Below are 22,120 nucleotides of genomic sequence, written 5' to 3'. Positions count from 1 at the left end.
AACTTGCATACTCACTCCTGATTGGCTGGTGGGTGTCGCAAATGTACAATCAATTTGCATCTTTCTCTTTTATTAGTGTAGATGTCCAGCTAAGCCTGTGTTTCCAGGACAATCCAGTGGTGTGCATGCTTATTCCCAGTCAACTGAGAGTAGGCTACAAAGGTCCCTGGATCCCAGCAGCCCCGTCATCTGGCCCCTCCTGGCCCCTCTCCCTCAGACTAGCTGAGGAGGGCAGGACAGAGGACGGTGCACTAAGAACTGAGGGGGACAGTGTTGCTGAGCGTAGGTGCACACCTTCTTTTTACGGTCCCAGCTTCTCTGAGCTCACTGAAAAGAAAAACGGGCAATGTTCCGCCCAGGCTGGTATCCCTGGGCACAGTCAGACTCTTAATTCTGCATTGGCCACTTCCTGGACACAGCCCCCAAACCGAATTGGCTGGATAAAGGCAATACTCATGATCCATTTCTCTGTTTCCTGGTCATGTTCACAGGTATTAAAACCCTTCAATATAATATTAATTAGTGTTGCTGAAAAAGATAGCTAATTATGCTATGAAACCATAACCCTGTCTTCTACTTCACACATTAGAAAGAGGCCAACACTGGAGATCCTCTCCCTTCCTGCTATGCTAATTCCCAACAATTCTTCCCTGAGGAGGAGGTGCCCTTTCCCTCCCACTGCCAGGACTTCCTGTTATCAACAAACCCTTATTTTGCAGCTTTAAATCTTCTCCACTGCCTCCTACTCCCAGTCTAAACATTTGCATTCACGTTTTCTCCTCTTCTAAAACTTGCCTTGGCCTACCACCTCCTTTCTCTCTCCCGTCAGTGACAAACTCCTGGAAATAATACCATCATCATTTGCTTCACCTTTCTCACCTTATTGTGAGGCTGTTCCCATGTATATGCTACTGAAACTGCCACTTCAGGAGTCAGGAGACTCAGGGACCTCTGGCCCACCTCTAGGGGCCAGGCTGGTGGGGCTTCCTCGGGCTCAAGGTCATGGGGAAGGAGGAGCTTGCACTGTCTAAAGGTAAAGAGGTACCTTCGGGTCATTCAGGGACCACATCAGCTTTAGAGGCCAAGCTACCTTTTACTTACAAAGGCAACAGCTGCTTGAGGACAGGATCCCCGTCTCTTAGCCAAACACCTTTCCGCAGTTCTTGTGATGCAAGTGACAGGGACGCTAGAGCCCTTACTCTCTAATCTGACTCTGGCAGGGCATGCTGCTGCCCTCATTGTCCTGGGCCACTCTTCCCAAATCTTCTATGCTCTTAGTGCTTTCAATTCTTTCATTTCTTTTTTTTAATTTTTAGAGATTGAAATATCAATGATGAGAGAGACATCCATTGCTGCCTCCTGCACACCCACAACTGGGCATCGAATCTGCAACCTGGGCTTGTGCCCTGACTGGGAATTGAGCTGGATACTCAACCACTGAGCCACACTGGCCAGACCTTTTTAACTACCCCCCTATGGCTATCAGAATATGTTTACTTATTTTTTACATTTTCTTTTAAAATTACATTTATCGGGATGATGTTAATAACATTATATAGGTTTCAAGTGTCCATTCCCACAATAGGTGACTCTTCATCCCTTAATTTCCCAGGGTCTGTCTATTAAACAGCCCTGGTCCGGGAATCATTCTCTTGTCAGCTAACTTCTCCCTGGGGGTCCTATCACAGCACCACACAGGTAAACGCCCCCCTCCCATCTATAGCACATCCAGCTCCTCTTCTCTGCTGAGCACCAGACTTCCAGAAACCTCACGTTCCATGAGAAAGCAGCGGTGAGCCACCTTCCCTTGCATACCACTCCACCCGTCACACCCCTCCCCCATCCACTCTCTTACATGACTTCCTCACTTGACGGAAGTGCCACCTGTTGGCAGCCTCACTCACTGAAGTAGACATTTGCAGCCATCTTTGTCATCTCCTCCTCCCGCACCTCTCAAATCTAGGATGTCATCAACCCTAGAGAAGCTGCCTGGAGTCTCTTGAACAGATGACCTCTCTAATTTCAATGTCACCGTTGTCACCATTCTTGTTTCAGCCACCAGGGGACCCCCTAATGCCCTTGGTGGACTTCTTCATTCTCAGGCATTCCAATTTTCACAGAGTGGCCAGATTATGATGATCTCTGAACACATAATAATCTGGCCACTCAGTATATATCCTATATAATAAAAGGCTAATATGCAAATTGTCCCCTCGACTAGAAGTTCGACTGGCAGGCAGGCCAGCCAACTACCCATGTCTCCTCTCCCTGGCCAGAATGGCTGGACTCCACCCATGCATGAATTCATGCACCCGGCCTCTAATATACAGCACACACACACACACACACACACACACACTCACTCTGAGTGGCCAGATTATTATGCGTTCAGAGATCATGATAATCTGGCCACTCAGTGTATATTCCAGATAATACATGGTCCTTCTAAAAAGCCACCTAGTCAGGCTCTGAACCTTTGGTTGAAAACCCTCAGTGCTGCCCACCCTGCTCCTCTCCACCGTTCACCAGGCCTGTAGCCACAGTGCGTTCCTCAGGTCCCTGGGCTCACCACCGAATCCTGGATCTGAAGTGCCACCCCACCCTCTGCTCTAGTCACTCCTGAAGGTTCATGCCAGCGGTCTAACCATTAATAAGAGCCCCCAGGCCCTTGCTCACAGCTGCTTGGTTTGCAATTTCAGAAAATACACCTCCAAGGCAGGTTTTTTTGTTGTTGCCATTAATCCTCACCAGAGGATGTATTTTTCCATTGAGAAAGAATGGAAAGGAGAGAGGGGGAGAGAAAGAAGCATCAATGTGAGAGAGGTACGTGTCCTTGACCAGGAAATGAACCAGCGACCCTTCGGTTTTCAGGCCAACCACTAAGACAGGGCTCCGCAGCCGTTCTAAACTGTCACCAGTCAGTCCCTCTCATGCTTGTCTCCTCCAAGACTATAAGCTCCTTGAGGTGGGAGGGTTTCTCTCAGTCACATGCAAACCCGGCACTTAACAATGTCAGAGACATGGATCAATTTTCACTCATCATGCATGATGACCCATGACAACTTTTTTATGATAATGAGTAATAAAGGCATAACTCCAACACTATTTTGTCTTTTGCAGAGGATAGTAAAATCTTGAGTGGAGTAAAACCTGCGACCTGACCCAGGAAAATAAAACCAGCTACCATTTACCCATTAACTCATTTCTTCCGCACAACAGCTCTGCTTTGCAATCATCCCCACATTATAGCTGAGCCAGAAAGGCCCGGAGAGGGTGAGAACTTCATAAAGGACTCCCTTGGCTGGAAGGGGCCCAGCCCCTACTCAAACTCAGGAAGCCCAGCCTCCAAGCCCATCCTTCCACTTTCCAACCTTCACTCAGCTATGCTGTTATGACGGCGCTTCATGGAACGTAGCGGTTCATGCTGTTCGGTAAACGGAGGTGTCGGTACCTGAGCATCGGTCTGGGGGGCGGAGGCAGTTCATCGGGGTCCTGGCATCTTTTCGCTTTCCTCGTGACCTGCTTATAGATGTTGCGAGCCGTCACCCCCACCCACAGCACCGTGGCTAGGGTGGAATAATGAAGGAGAATTCCAACCTGGAAAGGAGATTGAAACACACACATCAACTAAAAGGGAAAAAAAAAATGCTCCCCCATTCAGTCATAAAGCATAGTAGCTGCTAGCAAGATCTATCAAAATGATTGGTGAGTAGCTTCCAAAAATCTGGTTCAAAAACAGCATGAAGGTGAGTTCTCATGGTCGACTCCTGTGCCTGCTAATGAGACTAAGAAAGCCCTCTAACTGCCCATAGGAGAGGATTAGGTCTGACAGCATTCTAACAGCTGGATCAAGGATGCCACAGACTACACCTGATACCCAAGGTGACCCTTAATGCACCCCGAAACTGGTTACTGGACAACTATACATCAAAGGCATGCTTCTCAGAGATGCAATGTCATAAATTAGAGTTCGGTGTGTGAAGCCCATTTTAAGGAGTAATAGAGAGGGCAAGGTCACTAACTAGAGGGCAAGGTCACTAACCAGAGGGCAAAGTCCCAGCACACAAAATAAGCTTTCGAGTAAGAGACCCCAGTTCTAATTCAGAGCTTTTGTACATAACTGTGGTGGTGGGAGAGCAGTATTGCATACTGCTGGTTAGGAGGATGCGGTCTGGAGTCAAAACCTTTTGCCCGATCCTCCCCTTCTCTGCCCTGACACTGCAGCAAGTCACATGACATCTCAAGCACTGTTTTCCTCATTTGTAAACTGAGAATAACATAAAAGTACTGTGAGGTTTCCATTCAATGCCACAGAAAGCATTGAACACCCTGCTGGGCACATGAGAGCAACCAGCAAAAGAAAAGTTCTGTGTTTGTGTTATTATTTATTAGGGATGTGTCTTTAAGAAAATGCTACTTGTCTGAAAGTAACTTCCCTCTCTTGAACGTGGGGGGATTATCAAAACCATCTCTAGGGTTTTTATAGGGATTGAATGAGAAATATCTAGAACATAGTAAGTGTTCAACTAAAGGGTAGATAACTGGCCCAGCCAATGTGGCTCAGTAGCTGAGCACTGACCTAATACCAGAAGGTCACAGTTGGAACCCCAGTCAGGGCACATGCCTGGGTTGCAGACTTGCTCCTCAGTAGGAGAAGTGCAGGAGGCAGTGGATCAAAGATTCTCTTTTATCTTTGATATTTCTCTTTCCCTTTTTCTCTTATATCAATTAAAAAATACATATTTTAAAAAAGTGGATAAAATATGTAAATTATTACACTGTTTCTTCAAGGGAGATAATGCGAGACATGTTTATCATATGACCTGAGTTTGAACCAACCCTGATTAAGGATACAATTCTAAATGAAGATTTATATGAGGCTAAGAGAGTTTTAAAATCTATTTGAAGAGAAACAAATGCAAGTGTCATTGAAGCACCAAGGACATAATTCAGCTTCCTTATCAGACTAATTACTCACTATCTCTTTGATCATTTCTTCTTATATAACTATTACAGATACAATCCTATTACTAACAATCTCCAAGGAAAAACAAATTTTTTCATTCCAAAAGGATGGCTCTCCAATCTCAAGAAAATCAACTTGATTGACATTATCGAACCCAGGTTAATAATAGGAGCGTTTAGACCGCTGCCCAAAGTTCCTTTTACTGAAAGCCCTGCTGCAGGTGACACTTGGAGACATGCAAGCTCAGGGATTATTTTTCAGGCCAACAAACTAGGGTTGTCAGTGTCCTTGCGAGGACTGTGAACGTGCTGAGGGTGGGCCCAGCATGGCCAGAGGAGAAAAGTCAGCTATAGTCCTCCTTGGGAGCAAAGTGGCTCCTTGGAGTAGGTTGGCTTCACTGACTGCATTGTAAAAGCAACACTTACAGACAGAAGTGGAATGAAAAGCATAACATGGTGCTCTGAGTTATGGGAGTCCCTCCCTCTCCCCTATATTGCAAGTAAAAACAGTGTAAGTGAATTTGGTCCACAGGAACCAACACCTTCAAGACAAATCGCTGACACTGACAGAATGACAGGAGCTACTGTTGCTGGAGTTTTCTCTGGTGCAGAGATCGGAAGAATGAGACTGTCAAGTAATAAAGGTTGTAAAATAATAAGTTAAAAAACAGAAGTTAAAAAGATCTTCAACCCAGGGGGGGAAAGATGGTAACCTCTTTTTTACTGACGTATAATTGACATACAATATCCTATTTGTTTCAGGTATACATGCCAGTGATTTGATAATTTATACACATTAGTAAATGATCCCCCCCAATAAATCTAGTTAGCATATTCTTCTGTACAGAGTTATTATAGCATTCACTACATTCTCTGTACTGTACCTTACATCCTCATGGCTTACTTATTTGATACCTGAACATTTTTACCTCTTCATCCCCTTCACCTATGTTCACTGCCCCCAAACCCCTTCCCTCTCTAGTAATTACCTGTATGTTTCCTTAAAATTTCTAAAATTTGTATGGAAGCAGAAAAGACCCTGAATAACCATGGCAATCTTGAGAAAGACAAGCAAACCCGGAGGTATCACTATCCCTAATTTCAAACTATACTGCAACACTAGAGTAATCAAAACAGTATGGTACTGGGATAGAAACCAACATATAGATCTATGGAACTGAACAGAGAGCCCAGGGATAAACCTATGTCTATCTGGTCAATTAATCTAGGACAACGGAGGCAAAAATATACTGTGGGGAAAAGACTGTCTATTCAACGAATGGTGTTAGGAAAACTGATAGCTTCATACAAAAAAAATTAAGCCTGGCCATTATCTTATACCACATACAGAACTTCAAAATGGAGTAGTGGTATAAGTAGTGGAATGCAAGACCTGAACCCACAAACCTTCTAAGAGAAAATACAGGCTGCAAGCAGTTTCCTAACTGTCTGAGCAACCAGTCTTGTCAGCCAAGAGCAACAAAAGCAAAACCGCACAGATGAGACCACACCGAACTAAACAACCTTTGCCAGGAGGCAAACCATCAACAACACACAAGGCACCTCCTCAATGGGAGGAGATATGTGCAAGTTCTACATTAATCACAGGTTCATTTCCGAACTATATAAAGAACTCACACAATTTAGTATAAAAAAAACAACAACCAACCAATTAAAAAATGGGCAGAGGACTTGAACAGACCTTTCCCCAAAGAAGACATGCGGATAGCCAATGGTACAGGAGAAGATGCTCCACATCACCAATCACAGGTGGAATGTGAATCAGAATCACAGTGAAATAGTGCCTCACATTTGTGGAAAATGGCTGTTCTCAAAAAGACAATAAAATAACAAGTGCTGGCAAGAATGTGGAGAAATAAAACGCTCAGACACTGTTAGTAGGAATACAAACTGGTGCAACCACTATGGAAAACAGTATACGTTTCCTCAAAAAAATTAAAACTACTATACTACTGTAGACTACTATACCTCAAAACTACTATACTATATGACCCAACAATTCCACTTCCGGGTGTTTATTCAATGAAAATGAAAACACTAATTTGAAGAGATTTGTGCATCCCTGTATTCACTCCACATTATTTACAATAACCAAGATATGAAAGTAACCTAAGTGTCCATCAATAGATGAATGGATAAAGATGTGTGTGAGGGGGGAGAATTATTGTACTCTAGTAATATTGAAATATATGCAATTCAATATATACATATACATATACATATACCCAATGTAATATTCAGAGGAAGACAAATACTGTATGATTTCACTGATATGTGGAATCTAAAAAATAAAATAAACTTGCCCTCATCCCCCTGCCCCCAATGTCAAGTGCTGGGGAATAGGGGAGGCCAGGGGGAGGTCAGTGGGGGAGGGGGGGGGAAACAGAGACATATGTACTACTATTTGTAATACCTTAAACAATAAAATTTTAAAAAATAAATGAAGCCAAAACTGGTTTGGCTCAGTGGAGAGAGCGTCGGCCTGCAGACTGAAAGGTCCCAGGTTGGATTCCAGTCAAGGGCATGTACCTTGGTTGTGGGCACATCCCCAGTAGGGGGTGTGCAGAAGGCAGCTGATCCATGTTTCTCTCTCATCGCTGTTTCTAGCTTTCTATCCCTTCCCCTTTCTCTTAAAAAATCAATAAAATATATTTAAAATAAATAAATAAATAAAATAAAATATAAAAGGAACAAATTAAACAAAAAACAAAAACCAAACTTACCAACACAGGAGAATTTTAGATCTAAGAGGGAAAACTCAACATAATTGAGTTTAACTGATCCAGGTGACAGTGAAAGAAACTTTGAGTCAGAGGAGGAGACAGGCTCCCACTAGCACAGTGGCTTGGCGGGGTGAGCCCGAGGGTGGGGGCAGAGCTGGGACACCTGCCCCGGGCCCTGACCTCCAGCCCCTGGCATTTCCCTCCTCTGGCCAGGACCACGTGAAGCGGCAGCCATGGGGGAGCAGAGATGGGACTGGCTGGGCGGAGCCTCCAGGAACCCCTGACAAAGGCAGGGCGGGGTGGGGGCCAGGCTCTAGTTGTTCAGTTAAACAATTATGACCAATAATGGAATTTTAGCCATTTGATGTCAAGTAAGCAAATCACCAAGCATTCCACAGTAAGCAGAAGAGAACAGGAAATGAGATCTAGTAGAGAGAAGATTCTTAGCTTTTGGAATGAGGTGCTTCTCATTGTATTCCCCGTCAGATATCCACCTACACTTCAAATACATTTCACTATCACATTCTCTTCCAAATAAACCAGAAATACAAATGAAAAGTTTGTAAATGCTTTGGCAATAGGTAATCTAATTCATAGTCTTTGTAAATGATATTAAATGCAACAGATGATCACTTAGGACATCAATTTCTAAAGCTGCAAAATGGATGTTAATTCATTATCCTAAAGAACTGTACTGAATATATAGGTATATAACAATAAGCTCTCTTACACTGGATATCAGAAATAGTAACAATCATTTTTTTAACCACCAAAACCCCTAAGATATTGCAGCGTGCATAGCAAACGTGCAAAAGCGATGTTTAATATTCACATAATCATATATGAATACTTACAAAAATTAAAATACTAACAGCTTCCACTATTGAACGCTTGCTATGTGCCTAACAATGTATTAGACAATTATGTACATGCTTCCATTTTATACTCCCAGCACCACCATTCAGTTAGTCATAATGACCTTGAGTTACAGACAAGGAGGCTGAGTCTGAAAGACGTTCAATCATTTACCCACCAGAGGTCACAGGGTCAGAGGCAGGACCACCATTCAAACCCAAGCCTGGTGGTACCCAGAGCCCGCACCCCTGCCTTTATGCTGTGCTGGTCCTCACTGAACAGGAAGCACAGGATGGGACTGAGGGATGCCTAGAGTCAGAGACTGGCATTTAATCTATGCCTCTGCCACCCAATAGACCCAGGATTTGGGGAAAGCTAGTTCAATCTCTTAAGACTTTACTTCTGTACTTATAAAATATAATAGAGGCCCGATGCACAAAATTCGAGCAAAAGTAGGCCTTCCTTCCCCCTGCTGCCAGCACTGGTTTCCCTCAGGTCATGGCAGGTACCTGGGACCTGGGCTTCCCTTGCAGCCCTGGCTTCGCCCAGAAGGTCATCCAGAAGGCCGTCTGGTCTAATTAGCATATTATGCTTTTATTATTATAGATGAGCAAGAAGTGTGTTCTAGTGTTAATATCTGAAAGTTAAGATAACACATTTGCAGCAGTTGGCAAGTGGAAAGCTCGTACTATTTCCTGACTAAACCTCTCCCAATGCACCACCCATGCCATTGCAGCAGTTTGCTGGATAACAGATAGGAAAGGACACCTCGAAGGTCAGCTGGTTGTTACATGTAACTTTAGTTGATTAAATCATGAAGTGGTAGAGCAACAAGGTCACTTAAATGAGCCCCAGCCAAATCCTTTCACTGCAAGCTAAGGAAACCAGGGACCAGAAAATTAACGATGAAGCAATTATTTGGTGGTAGTTCATGACCCAGAACCTCGATCCCTTCCAACCTCCAGTCAACAGCCCCTGCTAGTCTATTATCACTCATTTGGCTTCTCTGGCAAAAGAGAGTTAAAAGTTCCAGTAAGTACATAAGGTACCACCAGGGACCACAGTGGGAAATATCTGATTGTTTTCAATCCTTATGGGGTCGGAACCATATTAGAACCTGCCCACACTGTCCATAAAATAGGTGAGCTCTAAAAGGCAGACAAGGAAGACAAGACTACACAGATTATGTGCACATGTCAAATATATGAAATGCATTAAGTTGCCAGATTATTATGATCTCTGAATGCATTGAATGCATAATAATCTGGCCACTCAGTTATATATATATGAGGTCCAGTGCATGAATTTGTGCATGGGTGGGATCCGGCCAGCCTGGCCAGGGGGAGGGAACATGGGCGGTTGGCCGGCCTGCCTACTGGTCAAACTCTTGATCAAAAGGGCAATTTGCATATTAGCCTTTTATTATATAGAATATACACTGAGTGGCCAGATTATTATGCGTTCAGAGATCATAATAATCTGGCCACCTAGTATATGTCCACATTAGAGTTCAATTTTAGAGACTGAAGAACCTTAATGCTCATTTCACTTAACTAGCCCAATCTATTGTGTTTGAGAAGAAACATACAGCCCCTGCTGGGTTAAGTGACTGGCTGTTCTGGAAGACACAGCATTAGAACCTACCTTCTCCTTTCTGCGTTCACCACACCCCTCTTACCTGGCTACCAACTGAACTCAGTGCGAATTGCATGAGGAAAGTGCGGCACGTCGTGTCTGAGTCAGAAACAAGGGAGGCTATGTCTTTCAGAAAAGGGGAGGGCTTTGTGAGAACAGAAGGACATGTGGAAACATAGACAGACTTGCCTTTCCCTTTTCATGCAAATCTTTAACAAATGGGCATTGGCCGGCAATTCTTCTCCTTTTCTTCCTACAAATGGTAGAAAACACCCTTCAGGGCAATGAATGGCAGCCATGTTCACAATGTTTTTCTTCTATTGCCATCCTTAGGGAACTCAGTGTATGTGCCTGCTTCAAGAAAATGCCTATTTTTCAATAATGTGGAGACGATTACTATCATGGTGTGCTAAGTACTCTCCTTATCGTTAATGCTCTAAACAGCTCCAGGGGTGAATGATTTCTACTACTTGCAAACAGAGGCCTTTTGTTCACTCACCCAACAAATATTTGCTAAGCACCTACTGTGGTCATGTCCCTGGCTGATTCTTAGGTCAAATCAATGTGATTCCTGCCCCTGCAGAGCTCAGAAGCCAGGAAAATGAGTGGGCAAACACCAGCCAGCTACAGGGTTTTGTAGGCACGTTGGAACTTTAATAAGCTCCACAGGAGGATGAGGGAGGTGAAGAAAGTGCCTCTGGACCAGTAATGGTAGACTGAGACCTGGAGGGTAAGTGGAGTGAGCCTCTGAGGAGGGACAGGCTAAGTTGCACTACTGACCTGAGTGAGTGACTTCTAATGGGCACCAAATAAGGTTGTTTTCAAGTGCACAGTTAGAGCCTAAAACAGGGATATGTCCTGCATAGCTGAGAGGCAATTTCAGCAATAATAACAGTAATAGTAATGACTAGCATCTACTGAGCACTTACTGTATGTCCTGTTCTCTTTAGTCATTGAATCCTCTCAGCACTTCTTATATTGTCCAGACTCACATTTTTAAAAAAAATGTTATTATTGATTTTAGAGAGAAATGGGGAGAGAGAGAGAGATAGAAACATTAAGGATGAGAGAGAATCATTGACCGGCTGTGTCCTGTATGCCCCACACGGGGGATCAAGCCCACAATCTGGGCATATGCCCTGACTGGGAATCAAACTGTCTTGGTTCATAGGTTGATGCTCAACCACTGAGCCACAATGGCCAGGCTACACTTACATTTTAAATGATATCTCAGATATACACGACCGGATAAATCATCTCCCTTAGGTTCATGGCTCATATTAATGATTGGACAAAGCATGGCCTGCCTTCATGTAGTCATTTATTTAGTTACTAGAGGCCCAGTGCATGAAATTCATGCATGGGTAGGGTTCTTAGCCTGGCCAGTGATCTGGGCTGATAGGGGCCTTCCTTCTGGCTGCTGGAAGGGGCCTTCCTTCATTCCATGCTGCCCCCTGGTGGTCAGCACACATCATAGCGAGAAATTGGTCTCCCAGTCAAACTCCCGCAGGGACAATTTGCAGACCAATAGTTTTATTGCTAGCTTTACCCTGTGGCCAGATAGGTTTCTACTGAATGAGTACAAAAAACGTTTTACACAAATGTTAAAGGCATGCTTTAAAATTAAATACCCATTGCATTTTGAAGTTATTTATTACATTTTTACAAGCTAATATATTTTTTAAAGTATGATACTTTGTAAAACACTGTGTAATATGAAGCAAGAATTCTCACCATCCATCTGCAATGTGTTAATAAGTATTCAAGAATCTGCCAGCAAGACAAAAGGTTAAGACCTGGACAAAAACCTGTATCGAAACAGGATCCCCATCACCCAAGGTAACCGCCACCTGACATGGTATGTTTATTATACCCTTGCTTTCCTTTCATGACAGTTTTATTGCACACGTCATTAAAAGTGTAGTTTAATTTCAGTTACCTTATCTTTATGAAAAAAGATAACAGGAAATGTAATTTATGATACTATGACATATTAATAGTTACACATTGCTGTAATCCATTAGTTTTGACTCTTGTATAATATCACGGTTTATTCATTCCCTCTCTCAGTGATGGGCATTTGGGTTGCTTCCAGGTTTCTGCTACTGTGTATAGGGCTGCTATGACTATTCATATGCACATGCATACTCAGATGCACACCAAAGTTACATATGGGCAAACTTAGTCTCTCAGCCCAGGCATGGGATAGCCATGTCCCAGGGTATGTGAACACCCAGCTTGAGAAGGTAAAGCCTCCCAGAGTCATCCAGAGACATTCCCACAAACAATGGATAAAAAGAGCCTGTGGATCCACATGTGAAATGCCTGGCAGTGTCAGGCTTGATTTTTGCCCCCAGAAAAGGCCAAAATGTTAACTAAGTGTGATCTGAATTTGCATTTCCGTGACCACCAGTGGTGTTCAACTTCTCTTTATGTGCATATTGGGCATTTACAGTCCTACCAAATGCCTGCCTACTCTCCATGTCATTTTGTTCTATTGGGCTTTCAGTGTTGGCCTTCTCACTGATTTTAACATAGTTTTTATTCTAATGCTGTCTGTGGTATGTATTGAGAACACTGTCTTGTGTTTTCACTTTTGTTAAGGAATCTTAGCCAAAAAAAGGTCTTATTTTTAATTTAAATTTATCTCTTTTCCAGTCATTGCCTCCTTAGTGTCATACTTAAGACATTCTTCCTTATTCCCCAAATTGTGATATCATCGAAGGTGAATTTTAACATTTTGGCCTGGGCATGTAAGTTTTTGATACACTCAGAGTTGAAGTTTTTGTTTGCAGGAGGATATAGATCCAGGTCCACCTTTTACTAACTAGACTTTCTCAGCACCCTTAACTGAAAAGCGGTCTCTCTTCACCCAACTGAAGGAGCTTGCAAGTCTGTCTTCTACAAAGTTCCACACGGGTCTGCTTCTAATCTGTCTCTTCCATAACATTAGTCAAGCTAATGATCACTAAACCAAATGCTACAGTTTCATTACAATAGCCTACTTAGCTCTGATAGCTAGAAGGACAGACAACCTCCCCACTCTGCTCTTCTTCTTCAGAAGTGTCCTGGCTATCTTTGATCCTTTACTTTTTAAAAATGTTTTTATACTATGCTGCGGTAAAAAAGGAGTTCTTATCATGTGCAATAGTATGGATGGAACTGGAGAGCATTATGCTAAGTGAAATAAGCCAGTCAGAGAAAGATAAATATCAGATGATCTCACTCATTTATGGAATACAATGAACAACATAAACTGATGAACAAAAACAGATCCAGAGAAAAGAGAAGCATCGATCAGACCATCAAAACTCAGAAGGAAGGTAAGGGAGGGTGAGGATAAGGAGGAGAGATCAACCAAAGGACTTGTTTGCATGTGTATAAGCCTAACAAATGGACACAGACAACGGGTGTGTGTGTGTGTGTGTGTGTGTGTGTGTGTGTGTGAGGGCATGAGTGAGAGGGATAGGGGAAATAGTGGGGGAATAAGGACACATATGTAACACTTTAATCAATAAAGAAATTTAAAAAAAATTAAAATGTTTTTATTGATTTCAGAGACAGGAAGGGAGAGGAGAGGGAGAGGACAAAAACATCAATAATAAGAGAAAATCACTGATTGGCTGCAGGTAAGCCCAAAACCCAGGAATGTGCCCTGACCAGGAACTGAACCATGACCTCCTAGCTCAACCACTGAGCAACACTGGCCCAGCTGATCCTTTACTCTTACATAAATCTTACAACCATTTATAGAGGAGAAATTAGTCCAGATATGACTGACTGGTCCACATGTGACTGCTTCTGGACTCACAAGCTAAACTGGGGCCAGGATGGAGGTTACTTCCTGTTACACCCTTGGAGACTGTGGGATCCTTCCTGGATGCTCTTCTTCTCACATAAACCAGTACTTCTCCTAAGTGTCCCACAGCATGCTGGTGCCTGGAATAGGCCATTGTTGTGGCAGGGTCATGCATATAAGGCATGTTCCTATACCTGGGACTGGTCACACACCAATACCCTGCCCCTCCTGCCCTGTTCTATATAATTCTTTGGCTACCTATATAACAATTTAAAATTAAGAGTTGAATACTTTTTAATTCTTCATATTTATCACACCTAAGAGGCATCTTGTTTTATTTTACAGTTAAATCATTTTCTAACTCCTATTGTTTTTATCAACAAATAAAATAATTTTAAGTATATATTTTTATAGATTTCAGAGAAGAGAGATAGAGATGCAGAGAGAGAAAGAGAGACAGAGGGAGAGAAATTAATGATGAGAATCATTGATCAGCTGCCTCCTGCACGCCCCCTACTGGGAATCAAGCCCACAACATGGGCATGTGCCCTTAACTGGAATTGTATCCATGACCCTTCAGTCCACAGGTTGATGCTCTATCCACTGAGCCAAACCAGCTAGGGCCAAATAAAATAATTTAAAAAATCCTACTGTCAGAAAACGTTGACTTCAGTTAAAGTCAGGATTTGGTAAAATTTTTAAATGAAATGCTCAGCATTATAACAGTTGCAACAAGTAGCACTGAATTCCTAAAGCTACAGAGACAAGACCCTTCAGTGACTAGGGGTGTCGAACTCAATCAGAGAAGGGGCCAAAATCTAAAATCCAGCCTAAATCGCGGGCCAAATGGTTTACTGAACAGTCATAAACTGACAATGTCATAAACTGACAGCGGAGTGCAGTGATGACAGCGCGGTGCGGGCCACATTGCAAGGCCTGGAGGGCTGGATTTGGCCCGCGGGCCTTGTGTTTGACACATGTGCTTCAGTCCTTTAATCCTTAGGAAATGACAAGAGAAAACCTAAATCATGCTGGCGACTGTTTAAGGGACACACATTCAGTTCCGCTTACATTAGCTAAAGAAAAAAGAAAACTTTAAGGGGACCTTTTCCATATTATAGTTCATGAGACATATGAAATCACTGTCCAATAGCAGTACTTCTTTTCCATTTCCGTTTTTTTGCTCAGACTTACCGCTTGGCAAACACTGGCATTTCTGGTCTGGGTGATGCCTCCCACAAAGACCGCACAGGTCAGGAAAACATGCAAACACAGGTTCACAAGCATGTGCCAGCCCTTGAGACTGATTCTGATCAAACTGTTAAAAGAAAAAAGGAAAATATTAATATTCAGGCTAGTACCTTTGGATCAGGACACTACATTACCTGCCTTCAAAACTTCAAGCTTAAAATACCACATTTTGTATGCTATCAGACAGACAAACACACACACACACACTCTTTGAGAACTCATTTAACTCAACACTGTTTCTTAACAGTTAGCTTTACCCACTAAAAAAGACAAGCCATAAGTGAAACTACTGCCCCCGCTAGGGGCTAAAGAAATTCTCCATAACGAGAAACATGTGGGCTTTTGTTACTGCCGATGTCCGTGGCAGGTGAATAACTTGTTTGCTTCCTAGCGGTTTCTGCAAGGTGACGATCTCCGCTTCCCTGACCTGCCCCTACCCAGTGCTTTTCTTCTTGGCCTTTCCTAATAAATGCTGAAGTATTTCTTTCCTTCTTTTATTTTAATATCAAAACCGCCTTTTGTTTCTTAACTAAATGTCAAGAAATGCCATGCAGGTCCGGCTTGAATAGGAAAATACATTCTATCAAAACCTCTTCGGGGCTGCTGCTTAGCAAATCCCTTCAGCGCGCTGTTTCCTACCATCAGAGTTTCTGTAGCTCTGCCCCCGGTGAACAAAAACCACACCTCGTGCTTAAATGCCACAAACGTTCTTAAAAATGCCATCTATAAAATAAAGAATATCAGAACAGAGAAGAAGTCATAAGCCAGAAATAAACCCCTATTCTGGCTCTGGAAGACCAGCTCCAGGTAACAAGCTGCACCTGACCTCACCCCTGGTGGCTGCCGGCCCCATCTCCCAGCCTCCTTCCCAGGTTTCTCTCCCAGACACAACTGACTGGAGGCTGTAAAAGCTACACTGGCCCTAACCAGTTTGGCTCAGTGGATAGAGTGTCAGCCTGTGGACTGAAAGGTCCCAGAATCGATTTCAGTCAGGGGCATGTACCTTGGTTGTGTGCACATCCCCAGTAGGAGGTGTGCAGGAGGCGGCTGATTGATGTTTCTCTCCCATTGATGTTCCTGACTCTCTATCCCTCTCTCTTCCTCTCTGTAAAAAATCAATAAAATATATTAAAAAATAAATAAATAAAAATAAAAGCTACACAGACCATCTCATGTATTAATTATGTCGAAAACTACATGAAATGAACACAGCTTGCATGTGTTCTAAAATAATTGTTCTTATTCTGGAAAGATGGCAAAACACACACACACACACACACACACAAAACTATAATATATACATTGTACAACCATTTGTGGAGGAGAAATTGGACCAGATGTGACTGGCTGGTCCAGATGTGACTGAGTGCAATGTAAAATAAACTCCTTTCCATCAACGTCCTGCACGCCAGGCTTTATGCCTCACCTGTGATGGTACATGTAGCTGACGATGACGGCCAAGAGGCACAGGAGGAGAATGACGGCAGTGGTGTAGATCACAGGGTGCAGGAGGCTGGCGGCCTGGGTGTAGAGCTCAGAGCCCGTCAGGTCCTGCAGGGAGAGAAAGCATCGCTGTAGCTGAGCTCTTCCAGACACATGCCTTCTGAGATTTTCTCCTGCGACAACACACTGAATACAAAACTCCAGTCCCTGCAGTGGCCTCTAGGCTCCTTCTCGGCACTGGCTGCTCCACCTTCCGCTCGGACCTGCTCAACACACGTCACCACTTTCCTGCTGGCTATCTAAGCTGGGGGCAGTTACAAGTGGAGACACCACCGATGTCTGGCAGACTTGAGGTAAGGGCAAGAGGAGGGTGCGAACCTGCCTTCCACAGCCCCTGGCCGAGAGGAACAACACAGGTAGCTGGATATTATCGGATAAGGCAGTGGTTCTCAACCTTCCCAATGCTGCGACCCTTTAATACAGTTCCTCATGTTGTGGTTACTTCATAACTGTAATTTTGCTACCGTTATGAATCATAATGTAAATATCTGTGCTTTCCAATGGTGTTAGGCGACCCTGCTAGCGGTTCTCAAGCTCTGGGCCCCAACCCACAGATTGAGAACCACTGCTGTAGAGCCTAAGACCATTGGAAAACACAGATATTTACATTACAACTATGAAGTACGATAGCAAGGAAAATAATGCTATAGCTGGGGGCCAGCACAACATGAGGAACTGTATTAAAGGGTTGTGGCATTACAAAGGTTGAGAACCACTGTGATAAGGCATTGGACAAAGCACCAATCGAGTTCCCAAAATATATTACAGATTGTAATATTTACATTGAAAAGAAATGTGTTTGTCAAAAGCCAAATGAATGTGATCTAGTGCACGAAAGGAACAATTCTGAAATCAGTGACTCCTGATTCAAAGTTACCCATGGAGAAAAACACGAGGACTACGTCACTGGTCACCGAGGGCACGGCTCCCACACGCCATTCCTGGAGCCACAGCACCCCAACCTGCCCCCATGCAAGAGAAGCCCTGTGGAGACGCAGACCAGGGGAGGTACAAAGGGCCAGGCAGTGAGCGTTGGGGGCTTTGCATGTCATGAAGCAAACCGAGACCATTGTGTGGGCACTTAAAGCTACTAACCCCATTTAACAATTTTCAAATCACTCTTAGCTTTCCAGCAGTTATTAGGTGTACTGGTTAATAATGCGGATTTTTTCAATAGATGGAGTTATGCATAGTTTGATATATGTGCGGTTTGATATGTATGCAATTTTGTTGTATGGACACCAAGCTTCAAAACTTCATGTGTCAAATTTGCTGAAGGTTTTAACATCATAAATATTTTTATGCTTAAAAATATTGAATATCGTGTCAAAAAAGAGCATTTGCGGGAAGTTTTAATTCATTATGTTATCTTGAAGTAAAAGTTATAGTATACTTTGGGAAGGTTAGGGTGAACATGCTCCATCTCAAGATACTTGTGAATGCTGGTTTAAACACTTTAAAAGTGATGATTTCCATGTGAAAGACAAAAAACGTCCAGGTTCAACCAAAAAAGTTTGAAGACCAACAATTACAAAAGCGTTATTGGATGAAGATGCGTGTCAAACTCAAAAACAACTTGCAGAAAGAATAAATGTGGCTCAGCAAACAATTTCTGATCATTTACAAATCATGGGAAAGATTTTAAAGGAAGGAAAATGAGTGCCACAGCAACTGAACGGAACACATATGGAAAACTGAAAAGTCATCAGTAAAATGTTGCTTCAACGGGCATGAAAGTCTTTTTTGCATCAAATTGTGACTGGCGATGCAATGTGGGTTTATTTTGAAAATTCCAAACATATAAAATCATGGGTTGATCCAGGTCAATCATCAATATTGACTGCAAGGCCGAATCGCTTTGGAAAGAAGACAATGCTCTGTGTTTGGTGGGATCAGGAAGGTGTGGTGTATTATGAGGTTCCAAAACCAGGTGAAACTGTTAATACTGATCACTACCAACAACAAATAATCAATTTGAACCACACTTTGATCGTGAAACGACCAGAATAAGCCAGAAGACTCGGCAATTAATTTTGCTTCATGATGATGTACCATCACACACTGCAAAACCAGTTAAAGATACGGTAAAAGATCTTGCCTGGGAAGTATTAACCCACCTGCTGCATTCACCAGACCTTGCTCCTTCAGATTACCACTTGTTCTGATCAATGGTATGTGCGCTTTCTGAGTAGCACTTCAAAATGTATGAAGAAGTGGAAAATTGGGTTTCTGAATGGTTTGCTTCAAAATAAGAAAAGTTCTATTGGGACGGTATCCACAAATTACCTGAAAGATGGGGAAAATGTGCAGCTAGCGATGGACACTACTTTGAATAAAGAAAGCACTTTTGATGTTTCTCTTGAAATTACCGTGTTTTCTTTGATTACAAAATCCGAATTATTAACTGGTACACCTAGTGAAACCAACAGTGATGTGATGTGATTACCACAGTAAATTTAGTATACATCCATTATCTCACATGGATTAAAAAAAAGAAAACTGAATTGGTGGGTCAAATGCTTGCCAGGTTTACTGGCCCCTGGTACAGAGAGAACACACAAAATAAGAAAAGCTTATCTTGATGGCACAAAATTCCAGAGACTATACAACTACTTAAGACAGTTGCGATTAAGATAAGAAAAATGTTAAGATCTCAAACAAGAGAAGTAGAAATCTGAACCAAAATCATTTTTAATTATACCAATAAATAAATACAGACAATGATACTAACAGCAAAGCATTTCTAAATTCACTGTCCCAAAACGGCCACTAGGAGACACTCATGAGAAGGAAAAGTGAGACCTTCATTCTCACTTGCAACACAGAGATGACACAGGATGTCTTCTCTGCCTCCAGTGCTTACAGGACACAGTCTCCCACCAAAGTGGTAATGGAGTCACTCTTCTTTCGGGTACAAAGTCCAAGAAGAAAACTGAGCTCAGAGTGAAAAGTAAAGTTGTAGACATTAAGCAGTATTAGAACACCGAAAGTATGTTAAAAATCACAAAGATTATTATTAAGGATACAACTCAATGAAAGAAGTGTTCTTCAAAATCTTTGTTTCCCTGACAGACAAATATTCCTTTTATTTTCAAGTTACTTCTAGTCGGAGAATTACTATATAAATTCACTGGCAGTTTTAAAGAGCTCATTAGTATTGTATCAATAATAAGGATAAGTATATATCAGCAGTCCTCTAGTTTCACCAGGATCTGAACAATGGGAGAAAGTAGAGCACATCCTGTTAGAATATAAAGAATTATTTTTAAAAGTTTACCAATACATTAAAATTTAAAAATAGATCTGCAATCAGAAATGTAAAAAAAGACTATGACTTCTGTGTTGCTTTTTATATTTCCTCTAAGAAACAAGGCATAATTTAAAGATTTTGCTTCCCTTACATCACACCATACGTAGTCCCTTCCAGTCAAACCTTGGACCTAAATGTGAAAGATAAAACACATTAAATCTTCTTAAAGAAAACAAAGGAGAATATCATTATGATCCTGATGTGGGCAAAGATTTTTTAAATAGAACATAAAAAGCTATTAAAAAAATTCAGAAAAAAATTAAGAAGCCCCGTCAAAAAAAAAATAAAATTGAAAGAGTAAAGGCATATCCATAGGCTTAATGTTTGACCCCCACCCCACTCATATATGTTGAGATCTTAACAGCCAATGCTAAGAGGTGGGGCCTTTGGGAGGTGATTAGGTCATGAGAGGGAACCCTCACAAATTCTAAAACTTCTTTTCACAGGGGAAAAAACAATTTCTTCTTTTTTGATTTTGTTAATCCTCATCTGAGGATATATTTCCATTGATTTTTAGAGAGAGTGGAAGAGAGAGAGAAAGACAGGGAGAAACATCCATGTGAGAAAAACACATCAATTGGTTGCCTCATGCATGAGCCCCAACCAGGGCCAGGGAGGAGCCTGCAAACAAGGCCTGTGCCCCTTGGCTGGAATGGAACCTGGGACCCTTTGGGCCACAGGTTGATGCTCTAGCCACTGAGCCAAACAGGCCAGAGCAAGTTTTCTTTTTTTTTAATCCATGTGAGATAATGGATGTATACTAAATTTACTGTGGTAATCACATCACAGCACATGCAAATCAATTCGTTAGGTGGTACATCTTAAATGTATATAGGGCTGTATGTCGATCTTACCTCAATAAAACAAAAACAAAAAGTCAAAGATAATTTTTAAAAAGTGCAAGATCTGGGCAATACCATCACAAAAGAGGGTCCTGAAACTGGCAATAAGAAAATGAAGAGGTGCCCAGCATCATTAGTCACCGGAGGAAGGCAAAGGAAAACCACAATCATATATCATAATCCCACCACCAAGACTAAAATTAAAGAATTAGAATCCCAAAGCACTGGCAAGGATGTGAGGCTACTCAAACTCTCATTACGGGTGCGACCGTAAACCAATGCAACCACTTTGGTCAACTGTATGGTATTATCTACTAAAGCTAAAGATAGGGATAGCCTCAATCCAACTATTTCATTCCATCCAAAAACATGTACATGAATAATCATAGCAGTGTTTTCTTTGTAGCCAGAACCTAGCAACCAAATGTCCATCAACAGCAGAAGGCACAAGTCTGGGTATTTTCATAAAATGGATTACTATGTAGGAATGCTGCTACATGCAAACACAAGGATTCATTTCAGAGATATAACTAATAAGACAAGAGACAACACAAAAGTATGTACTATAGGATGCTAATTATATAAGGCAAAACTTTTCTATCAGGATAGTCATCAGAAGGTTGCCTATCTCTTGAGATGGTGAATGAAACTAAACAGAAAGAAACACATGGTAGCTACTAAGTGCTCAAGTAAGAATCTTGATTTTGATGATAGCTAAATGTGTGTTTTCAATGTACAAATATCAGCAAGCCATACATTTCAGTGGTGTGTACTTTTTGCACAGTATCTCAATTTAAAGCATTGGTCCCCTTTTGATTGCCAATTCTACTTGAGAACCTAACCTCCAGATTTTCTATTAAATGTGCAAAATAATACTGTATAAGCAAATTACTGGAACCAAAAAAAATAGAGGAATATGTAAATAAATTACAGTAGGGACATAAAATAATATTCAAGGGTGAAAAAAGGATGAGGAAGCTCTTTTATGATATGAGAAGATTTTAGAAAGATTTAGGAAAGTGATTAAGAACACAAGCTTTTAGCCCAGCCAGCATGGCAGTGGTTAAGCGTCAACTTATGAACCAAGGTCATGGCTAGATTCCCAGTCAGGGCACATGCATGGGTTGTGAGCTCAATCCTGAGCATGGGGCGTGCAGGAGGCAGCCGATCAATGATTCTTTCTCATCATTGATGTTTGCATCTCTTTTTCCCTCTC

At 42.1% G+C, this 22,120-nt stretch overlaps 1 protein-coding gene across 1 annotated transcript in view; it reads right to left on the bottom strand.

The window, feature by feature from the left end:
* ADGRA3 (adhesion G protein-coupled receptor A3) overlaps nucleotides 1-22,120 on the bottom strand; it is a 115,981-nt gene that overhangs the window by 5,479 nt on the left and 88,382 nt on the right. The window contains exons 15-17 of the mRNA XM_084902312.1: nucleotides 16,676-16,800; nucleotides 15,193-15,316; nucleotides 3,452-3,597 (exon numbers count right to left, since the gene is read on the bottom strand). Coding sequence (XP_084758438.1) covers nucleotides 3,452-3,597; nucleotides 15,193-15,316; nucleotides 16,676-16,800 — 395 coding nt within the window. The remainder of the gene's footprint in view (nucleotides 1-3,451; nucleotides 3,598-15,192; nucleotides 15,317-16,675; nucleotides 16,801-22,120) is intronic.

This window comes from Pipistrellus hanaki, assembly GCF_964339955.1.
Source record: "Pipistrellus hanaki genome assembly, chromosome: 1".
Taxonomy (NCBI): domain Eukaryota; kingdom Metazoa; phylum Chordata; class Mammalia; order Chiroptera; family Vespertilionidae; genus Pipistrellus; species Pipistrellus hanaki.
This window is presented reverse-complemented; position numbering and strand designations above follow the sequence as displayed.